The sequence below is a fragment of the Giraffa tippelskirchi genome, chromosome 7 (assembly GCF_054371585.1).
Source record: "Giraffa tippelskirchi isolate mGirTip1 chromosome 7, T2T-mGirTip1v1.2.pri, whole genome shotgun sequence".
Classification (NCBI taxonomy): domain Eukaryota; kingdom Metazoa; phylum Chordata; class Mammalia; order Artiodactyla; family Giraffidae; genus Giraffa; species Giraffa tippelskirchi.
In genome coordinates, this window is record NC_137281.1 from 34,844,141 (window position 1) to 34,859,648 (window position 15,508).

The following is a 15,508-nucleotide window of genomic DNA, read 5'->3' on the forward strand; positions in this document are numbered from 1 at the left end:
TTCAGTTGCTCAGTCGTGTCCGACTCTTTGCGACCCCATGAATCGCACCACGCCGGGCCTCCCTGTCCATCACCAACTCCCGGAGTCTATCCAAACACATGTCCATCAAGTCGGTGATGCTATCCAACCATCTCATCCTCTGTCATCCCCTTCTCCTACTTCCCTCAATCTTTGCCAGCATCAGGGTCTTTACTAATGAGTCAGCTCTTCGCATCAGGTGGCCAAAGTATTGGAGTTTCAGCTTCAACATCAGTCCTTCCAATGAACACCAGGACTGATCTCCTTTAGGATGGACTGGTTGGATCTTCTTGCAGTCCAAGGGACTCTCAAGAGTCTTCTCCAACACCACAGTTCAAAAGCATCAATTCTTCGGCACTCAGCTTTCTTCACTGTTCAACTCTCACATCCATACATGACTACTGGAAAAACCATAGCCTTGATTAGATGGACCTTTGTTGGCAAAGTAATGTCTCTGCTTTTTAATATGCTGTCTAGTTTGGTCATAACTTTCCTTCCGAGGAGTAAGCGTCTTTTAATTTCATGACCGCAGTCACCATCTGCAATGATTTTGGAGCCCCAAAAACTGAAGTCTGACACTGTTTCCACTGTTTCCCCATCTATTTCCCATGAAGTGATGGGACCAGATGCCATGATCTTAGTTTTCTGAATGTTGAGCTTTAAGCCAACTTTTTCACTCTCCTCTTTCACTTTCATCAAGAGGCTCTTTAGTTCTTCGCTTTCTGCCATAAGGGTGTGTCATCTGCATATCTGAGGTTATTGATATTTCTCCCGGCAATCTTGATTCCAGCTTGTGTTTCTTCCAGCCCAGTGTTTCTCATGATGTACTCTGCATATAAGTTAAATAAGCAGGGTGACAATATACAGCCTTGACGTATTCCTGTTCCTATTTGGAACCAATCTGTTGTTTCATGTTCAGTTCTAACTGTTGCTTTCTGACCTGCATACAGGTTTGTCAAGAGACAGGTCATATGGTCTGGTATTCCCATCTCTTTCAGAATTTTCCAGTTTATTGTGATCCACACAGTCAAAGGCTTTGACATAGTCAGTAAAGCAGAAATAGATGTTTTTCTGGTACTCTCTTGCTTTTTCTATGACCCAGCGGATGTTGGCAATTTGATATCTGGTTCCTCTGCCTTTTCTAAAACCAGCTTTTGAACATCTGGAAGTTTACGGTTCACGTATTGCTGAAGCCTTGCTTGGAGAATTTTGAGCATTTACTAGCGTGTGAGATGAGTGCAATTGTGCGGTAGTTTGAACATTCTTTGGCATTTCTGTTCTTTGGGATTGGAATGAAAACTGACCTTTTCCAGTCCTGTGGCCACTGCTGAGTTTTCCAAATTTGCTGACATACTGAATGCAGCACTTCCACAGCGTCATCTTTCAGGATTTGAAATAGCTCAACTGGAATTCCATCACCTCCACTAGCTTTGTTCGTAGTGATGCTTTCTAAGGCTCACTTGACTTCATAGTCCAGGATGTCTGGTTCTAGGTGAGTCATCATACCATCGTGATTATCTGGGTCGTGGAAATCTTTTTTGTACAGTTCTTCTGTGTATTCTTGCCACCTCTTCTTAATATCTTCTGCTTCTGTTAGGTCCATACCATTTCTGTCCTTTATCGAGCCCATTTTGCATGAAATGTTCCCTTGGTATCTCTAATTTTCTTCTTGAAGAGATCTCTTGTCTTTCCCATTCTGTGGTTTTCGTCTATTTCTTTGTATTGATTGTTGAGGAAGGCTTTCTTATTTCTCCTTGCTAGTCTTTGGAATTCTGCATTCAAATGGAAATATCTTTCCTTTTCTCCTTTGCTTTTCACTTCTCTTCTTTTCACAGCTGTTTGTAAGGCTTCCTCAGACAGCCATGTTGCTTTTTTGCATTTCTTTTCCATGGGGATGGTCTTAATCCCTGTCTTCCTGTACAGTGTCACGAACCTCTGTCCATAGTTCATCAGGCACTCTCTATCAGATCTAGTCCCTTAAATCTATTTGTCACTTTTACTAATTCCTGATAGTTTTTCTGTTTCTCTCCTTCCTGCTAGTGCCTGTAGGAAGCATTTTAAAAATATTTAATCACAAAATATTGATACCTCCATCTCAATTCCTAGAACTCTTGTTCCAGAATGAACAGTTATGTAATTTGGGATGTTGTCCTAGAGGTGAATTAAAAAAAAATCACTCAGTTTTGACTACAAACTCGTATTTTTGGTCTTTTTAGATTGTGAATCGGCACGGTCCTGAGGCAGACAGGCATTTATTACGCTGCCTATTTTCGCATGTGGATTTCAGTGGCGATGGTAAAAGCAGTGGCAAAGATTTTCATCAGGTATTTGGGGCTTACACAGTATATATTCACTTAGATCCTATTGTTCCCTGAGTTGCATTTTGGGCATAGTTGCATAGCAGATCACACATACAAATAGGATCCAGAAATAATCTTAGCTGAATGGCTAGAAGATAGAGGAACTTTTCCTTTTCTTGTCCTTCTCCTCTCTTGCCTGGCTGCAGACAATGATAGCTACTCAGTTCAGGCTTAGAGAGCTGGGAATGAGACCTGCCTGAAGGAAGCGGGACTGTAGGGCAGTCCTGCTTGACAAGTAAGTCAGGCAGAAAGAAGATCTCTTGTCCTAGATTGAGTTCTATGGCTTGATTCTCAATCTGGGAGCGGTTTGTTATGATATTACTGCTTATAGTTACCTTGTCAACGGACTCTCTCTTGTAGAGGTTTTGGTTAACACTTCTTGTTAATAGACTTTGGTAGTTTCAGTGGGATTTTTAAAGAGCTGATTTTGATAATGTAGGAACAGTATACAGTATCAGGTTACCCTTTGTTCTGAGCAATGCTGCTTCTGTTTGTGCAAGAAGATGACTGAGTGCTAATGAAATTTTATTTTTTATTTTTAAAGACTCAGTTTCTGATTCAGGAGTGTGCGTCACTGATTACGAAGCCAAATTTTATCTCGACGCTGTCCTATGCCATTGATAATCCATTGCACTATCAGAAGGTTGGTATTCCTTTTACTTTTAGTAGTCCTAAGATGTGATATCTTATTAGATGTTGTAAAAAAAGCCTTAATCCTCAATCTCATATCATATTTTAATTAAAAAATTTCAAATACTTTGGGGGTTTTTATAGCTTTCTAACAAAGTCAAGGTAGTTTGATAATAATTAGAATCTTAATAAAACAAGGTCATATGAAGGCTTAAGCTTGTCAGAACACAGTTCCACAACTGTTGCTAGCCTCGCTACAGATTTGTTGCTCCTATGCAGCACCATAATTGGGTGACCAGATGCTTTTATAGACTTTCTGAAAATTGTATGTTCCTATTTTAAAATAAAGTTTGGTTTGTTTCAGAGTTTAAAGCCTGCACCCCACTTATTTGCCCAGCTGAGTAAAGTTCTCAAGTTAAGCAAAGTACAAGAGGTAAGTGATTTAAGAAAAGAGAAAGGCAAAATTAGAAATAAAACAACTATCTGTACGCTTTGGTCAATCTGACACTTGTTGTTTCAGGTAATTTTTGGCCTTGCCCTCTTGAATTCTTCCAGCACAGATCTCAGAGGTTTTGGTAAGTTCGTCTTTCCTGTAGTGAGAGTGAGGTTAGAGTCTTTAAATCTGTGGATTTCTGAACCTTGAACTTCCATAGTTTAGAGAGTAAGATTATTTTTGTTTGGTCTCCTTTCTGTGTGTGTATATATAGTAAAAACACATTAAAATTTGCCGTCATAACCATTTTCAAATGTATAATTCATTAGGGTTAACTGTATTCACATTGTTATGTAATGGGTGTCTGGAACTTCTTTGTTCCGAAAAACTGAAGCTCTGTACCCATCCAGAAATTCTCTACCCGCTCACCAAGCCGTTGGCAATTGGTCTTTTATTTTATGTCTGCCAGCTAGAGCTGTGAAAACATAGAGGGTGAAGGGTGAGTTGGTGAGTGAGAACGATGATCATCTATCCGCATTTTGATGGTATATGACTTCTGACCTGTTGTGGTGCAAAAATAACTTGTGTTTTTTGTTTGTTTGTCCACTTCTAGCTGCCCAGTTTATCAAACAGAAGCTTCCAGATCTTCTGCGTTCTTACATTGACGCAGACGTCAGTGGAAATCAGGAAGGTGGCTTCCAAGATATAGCAATAGAGGTTCTACACCTCCTCCTGTCCCATCTCCTCTTTGGGCAGAAGGGAGCCTTTGGAGTTGGACAGGAACAGATAGACGCTTTTCTTAAGACGCTGCGCAGAGGTAAAAAGAGTGTCTGTAGCCTATAAAAGATGATACAAAAGATGGTTTCTTTGGATGAACACACATGGCAAAAGGATTTTAGAATACAAGTGAAGACAGTGATTTACCTTTCTGTTAAGTTGGTAATCTTTCAGAAGGAAGCGAGTATTTTATAATTTAAAACACCAAAGTGATAAAAGCCTCATAGAAACAGTATAAAGTGAAGAGCACTTCACCGACAATCTTGTTATCTGAGTGCTATCTCAGTTTGGACTTGGTGTATTTCCACATGGTCAGATTTTTCCCTTTTATGGGAGACAGAAACTACGGTATTGTGGCATGTTCCTTTTGGTTGAAAAAAATTGATCACTTTTGATATACCCACTTTACCTCTTTGGCTGTTGGCATTGTGCTAAGATAACTCCTGGTTCTGTTGTTGCCATCTTCCTTCCTCTGATCCTTCTTTTAGAGATAATCTTTAAAACAAATCTTATAGTGGACTAGCCACTATCCATTTTCACTGTTATTGTTTTCTTAATATTTATATAATTTAATTTTAAACTGCATTAATTTTCTCAGTAATAGGAAGTTTTCCACTTGTCAGTGAAATGAAGAGACATGGATGTACCAATTGTTTCTGATGCCTTCCTTGCATGGGAATTGATAGTTAGCTCTGTGTGACATTTTAGAGTGATATACAGGGTGTGACTTGGTCAATAGATAATGGGATCTAAAAGAATTAAAAATATACTTATGACCATTATATATGACAAAGGAACATTCAGATTTTAGAATTGGTGTTGAAGTCATAGTTGGGACTGGGCTAGCCGGGTTGGAAAAAACTGAATAAACTTTCTTTAGTTATGAACTTGTAAAAGACTCAGGTTTGAGGGACTTTTAAAGAGTGAAAGAGGACAGTTTGTTTTTAATCAATATAGCAGTTATAATTATCTTCTTCCTTTTGCAGATTTTCCCCAGGAGCGCTGTCCCGTGGTGCTTGCACCACTTTTATACCCTGAAAAACGGGACATTCTAATGGACAGAATCCTGCCTGATTCCGGAGGGGTAGCTAAAACCATGATGGAGAGCTCTTTGGCTGATTTTATGCAAGAAGTGGGCTATGGCTTTTGTGCAAGGTTGGTAGTAAGGCATTTTAAACCTCTGATTACTCTTATGACAAGTACAATGTCGTTTTTTAAAGCAAGTTCCTGATGATTCCTTGATGTGTTATCTTTGCCTCTCAAGAATTTTGCTTCTAAATTCAATCTTCCACATATTAGTTTTGCTGTCACCTATAACTGTTTTGGTGGCTAAATTTCTACCTCTTCATCCCCCCTAATTTCTCACAGTTACAGATCAGGGGTTCCTAGCCTAGTTGGCATGTTAGGCATTTTTAGCTTTTGAGAGAGAAAGGGCATTGTGGCAAGTGTTTATGGGATCATGTCCCATCCAGCACGCCTGATTTGCTCCTGCCTGCTCCCACCCTCAATTTCCTCACTATACCTTGATTTTTACAGTCTTCCTCTTCTGGCCTTTTATACCCTGCCTCTCACATATTTTCCCCACCTGCCAGGGGCATCAGAGGAAATTGCTTACCCTAATGGTAGCACTTAAGACTGTTACACAGTGGATTATTAATATTTCTTCTGAGAATATATTATTAAGGGCATTAATGTGCTTTAGTTTGACTTTTAAGTGTAACATTTAATATTTTTAAAACTGATATAAATCACATTTCCACTTACGTTTGAAAGTGTTTTTCTTATGTGTATGTATGTGCCTGGCATAAAACTTCTGTTGATGCAAAGTGAAAAAAAGGACATTTTCAAGGCTTTGTACATATCACAATAACCCTTGAATATCAGTATTTTAAAAAATAACTTGATTTATACCAAAGCTTAGGGAGGAAAATTTTGTTTCTTTTTGAAAGATAATACTCTTAATTCATATTTCCTTTTTTCATCAGTATTTTAAACTTTTTTTCTTAACTGGGCAGTTTTTACATTACTTGCTATGTGAAAGTAAGAAGAAATGAAGTGTATTACTCTATGTTAGTAAAACTAGTGATTTCACTCAAGGACTCATGTATTATATGAGTGTTTCTTAACCTTGGTGTTGAGGGTGCTGTTTTTCTGAAGTTAAATTTTTGTTTCAGTATTGAAGAATGTCGCAATATAATCATGCAGTTTGGTGTTCGGGAGGTCACAGCTGCCCAGGTTGCAAGGGTTTTAGGAATGATGGCTCGAACTCATTCAGGATTAACAGACGGAATTCCATTACAGGTAAGTGTGGCAATCAACTATTCTACAAAGTGAATTAATGTCCTACCCTTTTTATTTTACTTATTAAGTCAATATGATTGTTCTGTCAGCCCGAGCTGAACACATGCAGTAGTTGGCTTTGTTTAATTCAGATTTTTACTCTTACAGAGTATCTCTGCTCCTGGCGGTGGAATCTGGAGTGATGGAAAAGATAAAAGTGATGGAGCACAGGCACACACATGGAATGTAGAAGTCTTGATTGATGTTCTCAAAGAATTGGTGAGTACATGTAATATCGTATATTTATGATGTTAGTAAGGTGTAGCCCAGAAAATGAAAATTTTAATGAGTAAAGTGCCTAGCTGAATGAGGGCTGCACTGTTTTGTAGTTTCTGACTTCATTGGCTTAAATGTAATGAAACGTCAGAAATAATTATGTATTGGAAATAGCACATAGTCAAACTCAAGCTTTGTTCATAATGAATTGTTGCTATGCAGTTCTGAATCGCACTGATGAGATGATTTGCTGGTGGTTAGTGTGTGGTTTTTGGGGAAGGATGAATTTGTTACAAAATAATGATTGTATGAAGAATTACTGAGGAGAAAGAAAGTCTGAATGTTTTCTGGAAGGTGTAACAAAAACCCTGCCAACTTTGTTTATGGTGGATAGGAATAATAAATATCCATACTTCTCTTACTAGTTCCACTCCTGGAATATCCATAAACTAAATAATTGGCTCCCAAATAAAAAGTACCTCTCCTAAAATAAAAAGTACCTCTCCTATAATGTTGAAATGTTAAATAAAAGGGTAAAACTTCTAGTTATTAAAAGGGAGTGTGGAGTCAAGATCAAGATATAATGTTCCAGTCTTGTTCACAAAATGTCAAGGAACTACATATTAGGCTAAAGACTACATATACACACATAACATTCTTGGTAAGGTGTCAGATCATTTGTCTATCCTATATTTCAGATTTAGTTTTCCACATATGTAACTTAGAGGCAGAATTGAATAACAGGGAATCATACCATTCTCTGTATGACCTTACTACTAACATCAGAGGGTTTTCCTTCTATTTTTCGTAATAGTAGATGGATTTATGGTGTTCAAACCTATTGTTTAGTAATAGGAGGGGAAAAAATAACATGATCATGATGGAAAACTTGGAAAGTGAAATGAAAGAAAGGCAAAATAAAAATCGCAGTTTTATCACTTATGGATAACCAGTTATTAATTTTTTCTTAACCTGTGGTTGTCTATAAAATGAAAACATGCTTTTCCCTCTGTTTCATCTTGGTAGTTTATTGCCTTATTGACAATACCCTTTTTTTTTTTTTAATTGTAGACAAGGACAGTATTCCATGTTATCTGAACCTATGTTGTTTTGATTTCAGAGTGCAAAGGCTATAAATTAAACATTTTCAGGTGGATTTGAATAGTTGAATTAGTAATACTTTCCTCTTCCTTTTTCTTCTCATGTATTTGAGTTTCTGTACATTTTTTTGTAGATAGGGAGCAGAGGACAATTTCAGACACACATTGGGTTAATAATTTGTTTGTTTTTTACTACCCAAGATGGAAGGAGGAAATCATAGGGACACACTTGTGGACTTCCCAGACTTAACCTCTTTTAGGAATGCTGTTTAATAGTATATTTATGATTCTGTTCTGTCACATTCAGTCCTTGAAACAAATTGTAGAAAAAAATCTCACCTCTGAATGCTATTGTTGCCTTAGAGTGAATACCCCAACTGAGGTTTAACTCTGTGTACTGTATACAAAGCAAGTGTTTTAAAGTCCTCAGAGAAGTCACCTTAAAGCAAAACTAAACTGGACATGATGCTTTGGTTGGAGATTTAATTTTCAAGTGTGCACGTCCTTTTTTTTCCCCCCTTTTCTTTCAAGCACAAAATATTCTTTTTTTTTTTTTTTTCCTTTTTGGCTACACGATGTGGCATGCAGGGTCTCAGTTCCCCACCCCAGGGATCCAGTGCCCCTGGCATTGGGAGCTCAGAGTCTTAACCACTGGACCACCAGAGAAGTCCCAAGCACAAAATATTCTTATTGCTTGGTGCAGAGTGTTTGGTAAATGATCTCTATAAACTTGTTTCCTGTGCTTTGTGTATCTCTTACTGCTTTTATGAATACATTTTCATAAAACATTTTTGAATAGAAATTTTTAGTCATTTTGACTTAAAGAATTTAGATCACTTTTCCTGATGCATAAATTGAGATGCTTTTACGGGAAATCTTTAATTAAGATTGACATTTGGGATAATTAATTTATCTTTGCCACTTTGTTCCAAAGTAATGAAATCTTACTGTAAAGAAGAGACATTATTGGGATGGGCGTGTTCATTGCACTAAAGTAGAGGAAAAGAGATTTCCCCATTATGTCTTCAGACATATTCAGAAGTATGTCATGAGCTGAAAGGTTGGAGTTGCTTGCTGAAAGGTTGGAGTTACTAGTAGAGCTGATTTATTTTGAATATTAAGAATTTGCTTTTCTGAGACTCCCCTGGTGGTCCACTGGTTAAGAATCCACCTTGCATTGCTGGGACCAGATTCGATCCCTGGTCACTAAGCTAAGATCCCACATGCCGCAGGGCAGCTAAGCCCATGTGGTACAATGAAGACCCAGCACAGCCAAAATAAAAATAAAAAAAATTTTTTTAAAAGAATATACCTCTTCTAAGACTTTTTGGAAATGCCAGAAAGATTTAGATGATTTTGTGTCTTATAATTAGACCATCTTGATTGAGCTAAAAATTTAATGTGACTCTTTGGATAAAGCAATCAAAATCTGTGCACTTTTGTTCATTGAACTTTGAAGTGCTTTTCTTTTTTAGAACCCGAGTTTGAATTTCAAGGAAGTAACTTACGAACTGGACCATCCTGGGTTTCAAATTCGTGACAGTAAAGGACTTCATAATGTAGTCTATGGCATTCAAAGGGGTCTCGGTATGGAAGTGTTCCCTGTAGATCTCATATACAGACCTTGGAAACATGCAGAAGGCCAGGTAAGTGAATGGTATTTAGCTATAGAAGAGGCACAAAATAATGACTAACACAGTGACATCTATCCTTTGATTACAATATAGTTTTAAAGTAGAATTTGTTTTGCATTGCTTAGAAAAGCAGAGACTCCCGTAAATTTTGAAGGAACATTATTATAGTTTAGTACCAGACTCAGCTGATATGTAGCAATCAATCTGTTTTCCCAGTATTTTAAGGATGTTTGTCTCCAGGGTCATCATGCACCTTATTTTGTCTGAATTATCTGTGGTTTTGAATGATCAAATAATTAGGGTTTTAAAGGGAAATTTCTGATAACCTTAAGATTGAAATTAGCCTTGTTAAAATGTTTCAGTTTTTTAACATCTATAGTCATTTATGGTAGTAAGGACTTTTTTCTCTTTTTCCAGCTCTCCTTCATTCAGCATTCCCTTATAAATCCAGAGATCTTCTGTTTTGCCGACTATCCCTGTCATACTGTTGCCACTGATATTCTGAAAGCACCACCAGAGGATGACAATCGAGAAATTGCCACATGGTAAACACTCTTCATCTAGCTTTTTCTTGAAGAGATCACTAGTTTTTTGAAATATAAGATTAATAGTTAGCCAATTACATAGTTAAAGATTTAAACGGAACAGTATTTTTAGCAAGCCTGCTTACCCTAAACTTTATATAGTAGGGTGTTCTTGGGTGAAAATCTCTATTTAGTTCCCTTACCACTAGATATATCTTTCTTCTTGTAATATCTACCATTTTGTATTTTCTGAAACTATCACACACGTTAGAAGGAGATTTACACTTCTCTGTTAGGGTTAAATCCTTTTCTTTTCTCTGTAGATTTTGCTTGCTTGCTTTTGTAAGTGGCTCAAAATGGCCAACTGATAAAATCTCAGATTTTAAGTTAATTACCTATTTTCTCTGAATTTCAGTTCCAAATTTCTGAGGGAGAATCTAGCTGAGTTGGTTTCTCCTGAAACTTAAGTCATTCCTCTCTGAGGGATGGATATGCATTACTATTACAATACACTCATGGCTATAGGAAGTGGGGATGGGCTGTTTTGGTTCTTAAAGACATCTACTTTATAATGTTTCTTCCATTTTTTCCACCCATACTCTACTGGGACGCTTTTGCAACATGAACAGATAGTGTTTGGGGGAAAGGGGTGGACATGTTGTGGCTGTTATTTTGGGGACAGTATAAAGCCCTATTGGGCTTCCCAGGTGGCACCAGTAGTAAAGGACCCTCCTGAGAATGCAGGAGACTTAAGAGATGTGGGTTCAATCCCTGGGTGGGGAAGATCCCCTGGAGTAGGAAATGGCAGTCCACTCCAGTATTCTTGCTTGGAGAATCCCCATGGATAGAGGACTCTGGCAGGCTACAGTCCATAGGGTCACACAGAGTCAGACATGACTGAAGTGACTTAGCATGCACGCATGCATGCACACACAAAGCCCTATTGACATCATCTTATAAAACAAAGGATGGTAAATTTTCCCTGTAAAGGGTTTAACATCTGGCTTTGCAGGCCAGATGGTCTCTATGCAACTACTTAACTCTTAAATTGTAGCACAGTATAAATGTGGGTGTGGCTCTATTCCAGCAAAACAGTATTTACAAAAATTAGGCAGTGTGAGATTGGGCCTGTGAATGTTGTTTGCTGATCCCTGTTCTGAAAGATTGACTCAAGCAGTGGTCTGTTCTAAAGTGTATCCTTTCCCCAGGTGTTCAGGTGGTAGCCAACCTGGATCTGCTGGGTTGGTTGATTTTTTTTTTTTTTTTTTCCTCCTGTTAAGACTAGTATGTACAGCAGTGTTTCTTCATTTTCTTTTAACAGATAAAGACCTCTTTCCAATTTATAAAACTGAAATGTCATTATACATTTAATAACTCCTTGATACAGCTGTATATTCAGGTTTCCCTAATTGTCTCAAAAATGGTTTGTAACAGTTTGTATGATTGCGAGTCCAAACAAGATCCACATAGTTTCTTTCATTCTATAAGTCTTCTTTCTCCTCCTTTTTGCTTTTTAATATAATTCTTGACCATTGATTTAATAGAAAAATAGCATCCTATAGTCTTCCCTATGATATAGGATATCTGTTTCCTCATGGTGTTTAATTTGATCTCTGCCCCATAGTTTTTATGGACTAAGATTAGTAAGATTTGAGGCTTGACTGAAGCCAACCACATTTAGCTTCGTAGGGCAAGAATAATTCATAGGAGGCTTTGTTTACTTCTGAACTTCTGTGACATCAGGGGGCACGTAAGTTAAAACTGTGTTACCAAAGTAAGTGTTCTGTCTGGGCTTTCTTTTTATTTTTTATTTTTTTTTACTTTACAATATTGTAGTAGTTTTTGCCATACATTGACATGAATCAGCCATGGGTTTACATGTGTTCCCCATCCTGGATCCCCCTCCCACCTCCCTCCCCATCCCATCACTCTGGGTCATCCCATTGCCCCAGCCCTGAGCATTTGTCTCATGCATCGAACATGGAATGGTGTTCTGTTTCACATATGATAATATACATGTTTCAGTGCTATTTTCCCAGAACGTTCTACCCTCACCTTCTCCCTCAGAGTCCATAAGACTGTTCTATGCATCTGTGTCTCTTATTCTGTCTCGCATATAGGGTTATCGTTACCATTTTTCAAATTCCATATATATGCATTAGTATACTGTATTGGTGTTTTTCTTTCTGGCTTTACTTCACTCTGTATTATGGGCTCCAGTTTCATCCATCTCAATAGAACCGATTCAAATGTATTTTTGGGCTTTCTTTTTTAAATTCAGAAAACTAAGATCATGGCATCCGGTCCCATCACTTCATGGCAAATACATGAGGAAACAGTGGCTTACTTTATTTTTGGGGGCTCCAAAATCACTGCAGATGGTGACTGCAGCCATGAAATTAAAAGATGCTTACTCCTTGGAAGAAAAGTTTTGACCAACCTAGGCAGCATATTAAAAAGCAGAGACATTACTTTGTCAACAAAGGTCCGTCTAGTCAAGGCTCTGGTTTTTCCAGTAGTCATGTATGGATGTGAGACTTGGACTAGAAGGAAAGCTGAGCGCAGAAGAATTGATGCTTTTAAACTGTGGTGTTGGAGAAGACTCTTGAGAGTCCCTTGGGCTGCAAGAAGATCCAACCAGTCCATCCTAAAGGAGATCAGTTCTGGGTGTTCATTGGAAGGACTGATGTTGAAGCTGAAACTCCAATATTTTGGCCACCTGATGCGAAGAGCTGACTCATTGGAAAAGACCCTGATGTTGGGAAAGATTGAAGGCAGGAGGAGAAGGGGACGACAGAGGATGAGATGGTTGGATGGCATCACTGATTCAATGGACATGGGTTTGGGTAAACTCCGGGAGTTGGTGATGGACAGGGAGGCCTGGTGTGCTGCGGTTCATGGGGTCTCAAAGAGTCAGACACGACTGAGCAACTGAACTGAACTGATAGTTGATTTGCAGTGTTGTGTGAGTCAGGCTGTATTTTTATGTAGCATGTTTCTTGTGTATAAATTATGTTTATGTTTTATTGAATTTTTGACTGTTTCCAAACTCTGATATTTTTATTTTTCACTTTAATCACAAAAAGGTTTTCATGGTTATGCAAATGGTCAGTCGCATCTACTCTCCTTCATCACTTATTTTGTTAATTTGGACTTCTTTTGAAGTTAGTTTGAAAGCATGCCAGCATTATATATTTGAGATGCTGCTGCTGCTAAGTCGCCCCAGTCACGGCCGACTCTGTGCGACCCCATAGACGGCAGCCCACCAGGCCCCCCTGTCCCTGGGATTCTCCAGGCAAGAACACTGGAGTGGGTTGCCATTTCCTTCTCCAACGCATGAAAGTGGAAAGTGAAAGTGAAGTCGCTCAGTCATGTCCGACTCGCCGTGACCCCATGGACTGCAGCCCACCAGGCTCCTCTGTCCATGGGATTCTCCAGGCAAGAGTACTGGAGTGGGTTGCCATTGCCTTCTCCATATTTGAGATGAATCAGCACCAGTTTAAATATTTTTCAAATATTTAAAGATAACAGCAACTTGGTTTTGTCTTCATAGCTGGTATCATTTATTTGGAAAATGGATTTTGTGTCCTTAGATTTTCACTGACAGATTATCTTATTTCCATTCTTGTTAGGAAGAGCTTGGATTTGATTGAATCTCTGCTAAGGCTCGCAGAGGTAGGGCAATATGAGCAAGTCAAACAGCTCTTCAGCTTCCCTATCAAACACTGTCCAGACATGCTGGTATTGGCCTTACTACAAATCAACACCTCCTGGCACACCTTGCGCCACGAACTCATCTCCACTCTGATGCCAATTTTCCTTGGGAACCACCCCAACTCAGCTATAATTTTGCACTATGCATGGCATGGACAGGTAAGATACGACCATTTCTTTGTCTTAATAATCAACATTAAAAATTTTTTGTTGATTTACAAAGTTGTGTTTTGGGTGTACAGCAAAGTGAATGTTATACATACACATATATTCACTCTTTTAGATTCTGTTCCCGTACATGCCATTACAGAGTGTTGAGTAGAGTTTGCTGTGCTGAACAGTAGGTTCTTATTAGTTATCTGTTTTGTACATAGGAGTTTGTAAATGTCATCCCCATGCCCCCACCCCCACCCCGGCCACATAACTATGTTAGTTTCCTGCATCTGTGATTCTGTTTCTGCATAATAGACATTCTTTTGATGATGTTCAACTAGAGAAATTGTCAACCTTGGAATCCTGACACTCTGAAAAAGTCACACTTCCATAAAATTTATTTTATCTTTTAGCATCATGTAGGTATTAAGTATAAAACTTGAAAGAGCAAGGAGGCAAGACAATTAAAAAAAAAATCAGTATTATGAAAACTGTATTGCTAGGATACCAGTACAGAACTTAATAGGAACAGAAGGTTCTCGTTTTACTTCTTAACAGCAAATGAGAGAAGATCACAGATCAATTGAATTTACATAATTTTACTTTAAATTTAAATGCAGCATTTAAATTTTATTTTGGTTCCTGCTGAGTTTTTAAGCCCTTGTGGCTGTCCCCGCCTCCCCCTCCACCCCCCCAGTTTTGTAGGATGTATTTGACAGATAAATACTTTCTTGTCCATTGATCTTCCCCTCCTCCCCAGTAGCCTGCATTTTAAATTAAGACATATGTAGAAGCTTTAAGAAAAAGCAGTTGTTTTCCCCTTTATTCCAAGTGCTCCCCTTTAAGATATTCCTACTATTGTTTGTTATAAATAGGTGCTTTTAAAAAAAATCAGATAAAACTTGAAAAACAGTAGCCTTGGTTCCTTTCCTTTCCTCAGGACAGCTGCATTGCTGGAGACTGAAATCACAGGATAGATAAGAGTTTACAAAGTGTTTAGTAAACATTTAACCAGAAGTTTGCGGCCTAGGCATTCTTAGACTTTTCTCAGCACATCTGTGAGAGAGGGCACAGTGAAGGGACATGCATCACCACTCCTGATTAGATACTTGTCTCACTTGGACTTTCTGTCACTCTGAGACAGTTACTGGAAAGTGGTTTAGATAGTGGTAGTAATTGTTGTTGCTTCTCTGAGAGACAGTAGCTAAATTACCATTCACCTGCAAAGACAGACTGTTTTCTGCTTAAAAAAATTTTTTTTTTGAATAATTCTAGAAAATGAGCATTATTGTTTGTGAAAATAGCTAAATTTAGAATGTACAAACTCTAGTCCCAGAAATACTGAAAAAATATGGCCTTGTGCAACATAAGAGATGATTATCTGAAACTGTTTTGTTTTTATAGGCCAGTAATATGCAATTGAATTTAAGGGATCATATAAACTTGATGCACCCTCACATTCACATCATATTTTGTCTTTGAAAATGTTTTATAGGACAGATTTGTTGTAGCGAGTGTATGACCTAAGGGTTTAGGGATAGGCATCATTTGAAAGATACGGAAATAACACCCCTCCCCCCCCACACACAAGTCACTGTAATCGGTGCTT

The 15,508-nt window shown here is 38.2% G+C and overlaps 1 protein-coding gene across 50 annotated transcripts in view; it reads left to right on the forward strand.

The window, feature by feature from the left end:
- CNOT1 (CCR4-NOT transcription complex subunit 1) overlaps positions 1-15,508 on the forward strand; it is an 86,757-nt gene that overhangs the window by 32,570 nt on the left and 38,679 nt on the right. For 46 of the 50 annotated variants that reach the window (XM_081511634.1, XM_081511659.1, XM_081511625.1 and 43 more), the window contains 11 exons: positions 2,235-2,342; positions 2,923-3,021; positions 3,373-3,441; positions 3,529-3,583; positions 4,055-4,258; positions 5,205-5,373; positions 6,393-6,519; positions 6,667-6,777; positions 9,350-9,520; positions 9,926-10,053; positions 13,665-13,905. In XM_081511634.1, coding sequence (XP_081367760.1) covers positions 2,235-2,342; positions 2,923-3,021; positions 3,373-3,441; positions 3,529-3,583; positions 4,055-4,258; positions 5,205-5,373; positions 6,393-6,519; positions 6,667-6,777; positions 9,350-9,520; positions 9,926-10,053; positions 13,665-13,905 — 1,482 coding nt within the window. The remainder of the gene's footprint in view (positions 1-2,234; positions 2,343-2,922; positions 3,022-3,372; positions 3,442-3,528; positions 3,584-4,054; positions 4,259-5,204; positions 5,374-6,392; positions 6,520-6,666; positions 6,778-9,349; positions 9,521-9,925; positions 10,054-13,664; positions 13,906-15,508) is intronic. The other 4 variants (XM_081511660.1, XM_081511638.1, XM_081511661.1 and 1 more) reach the window with 1 other exon arrangement.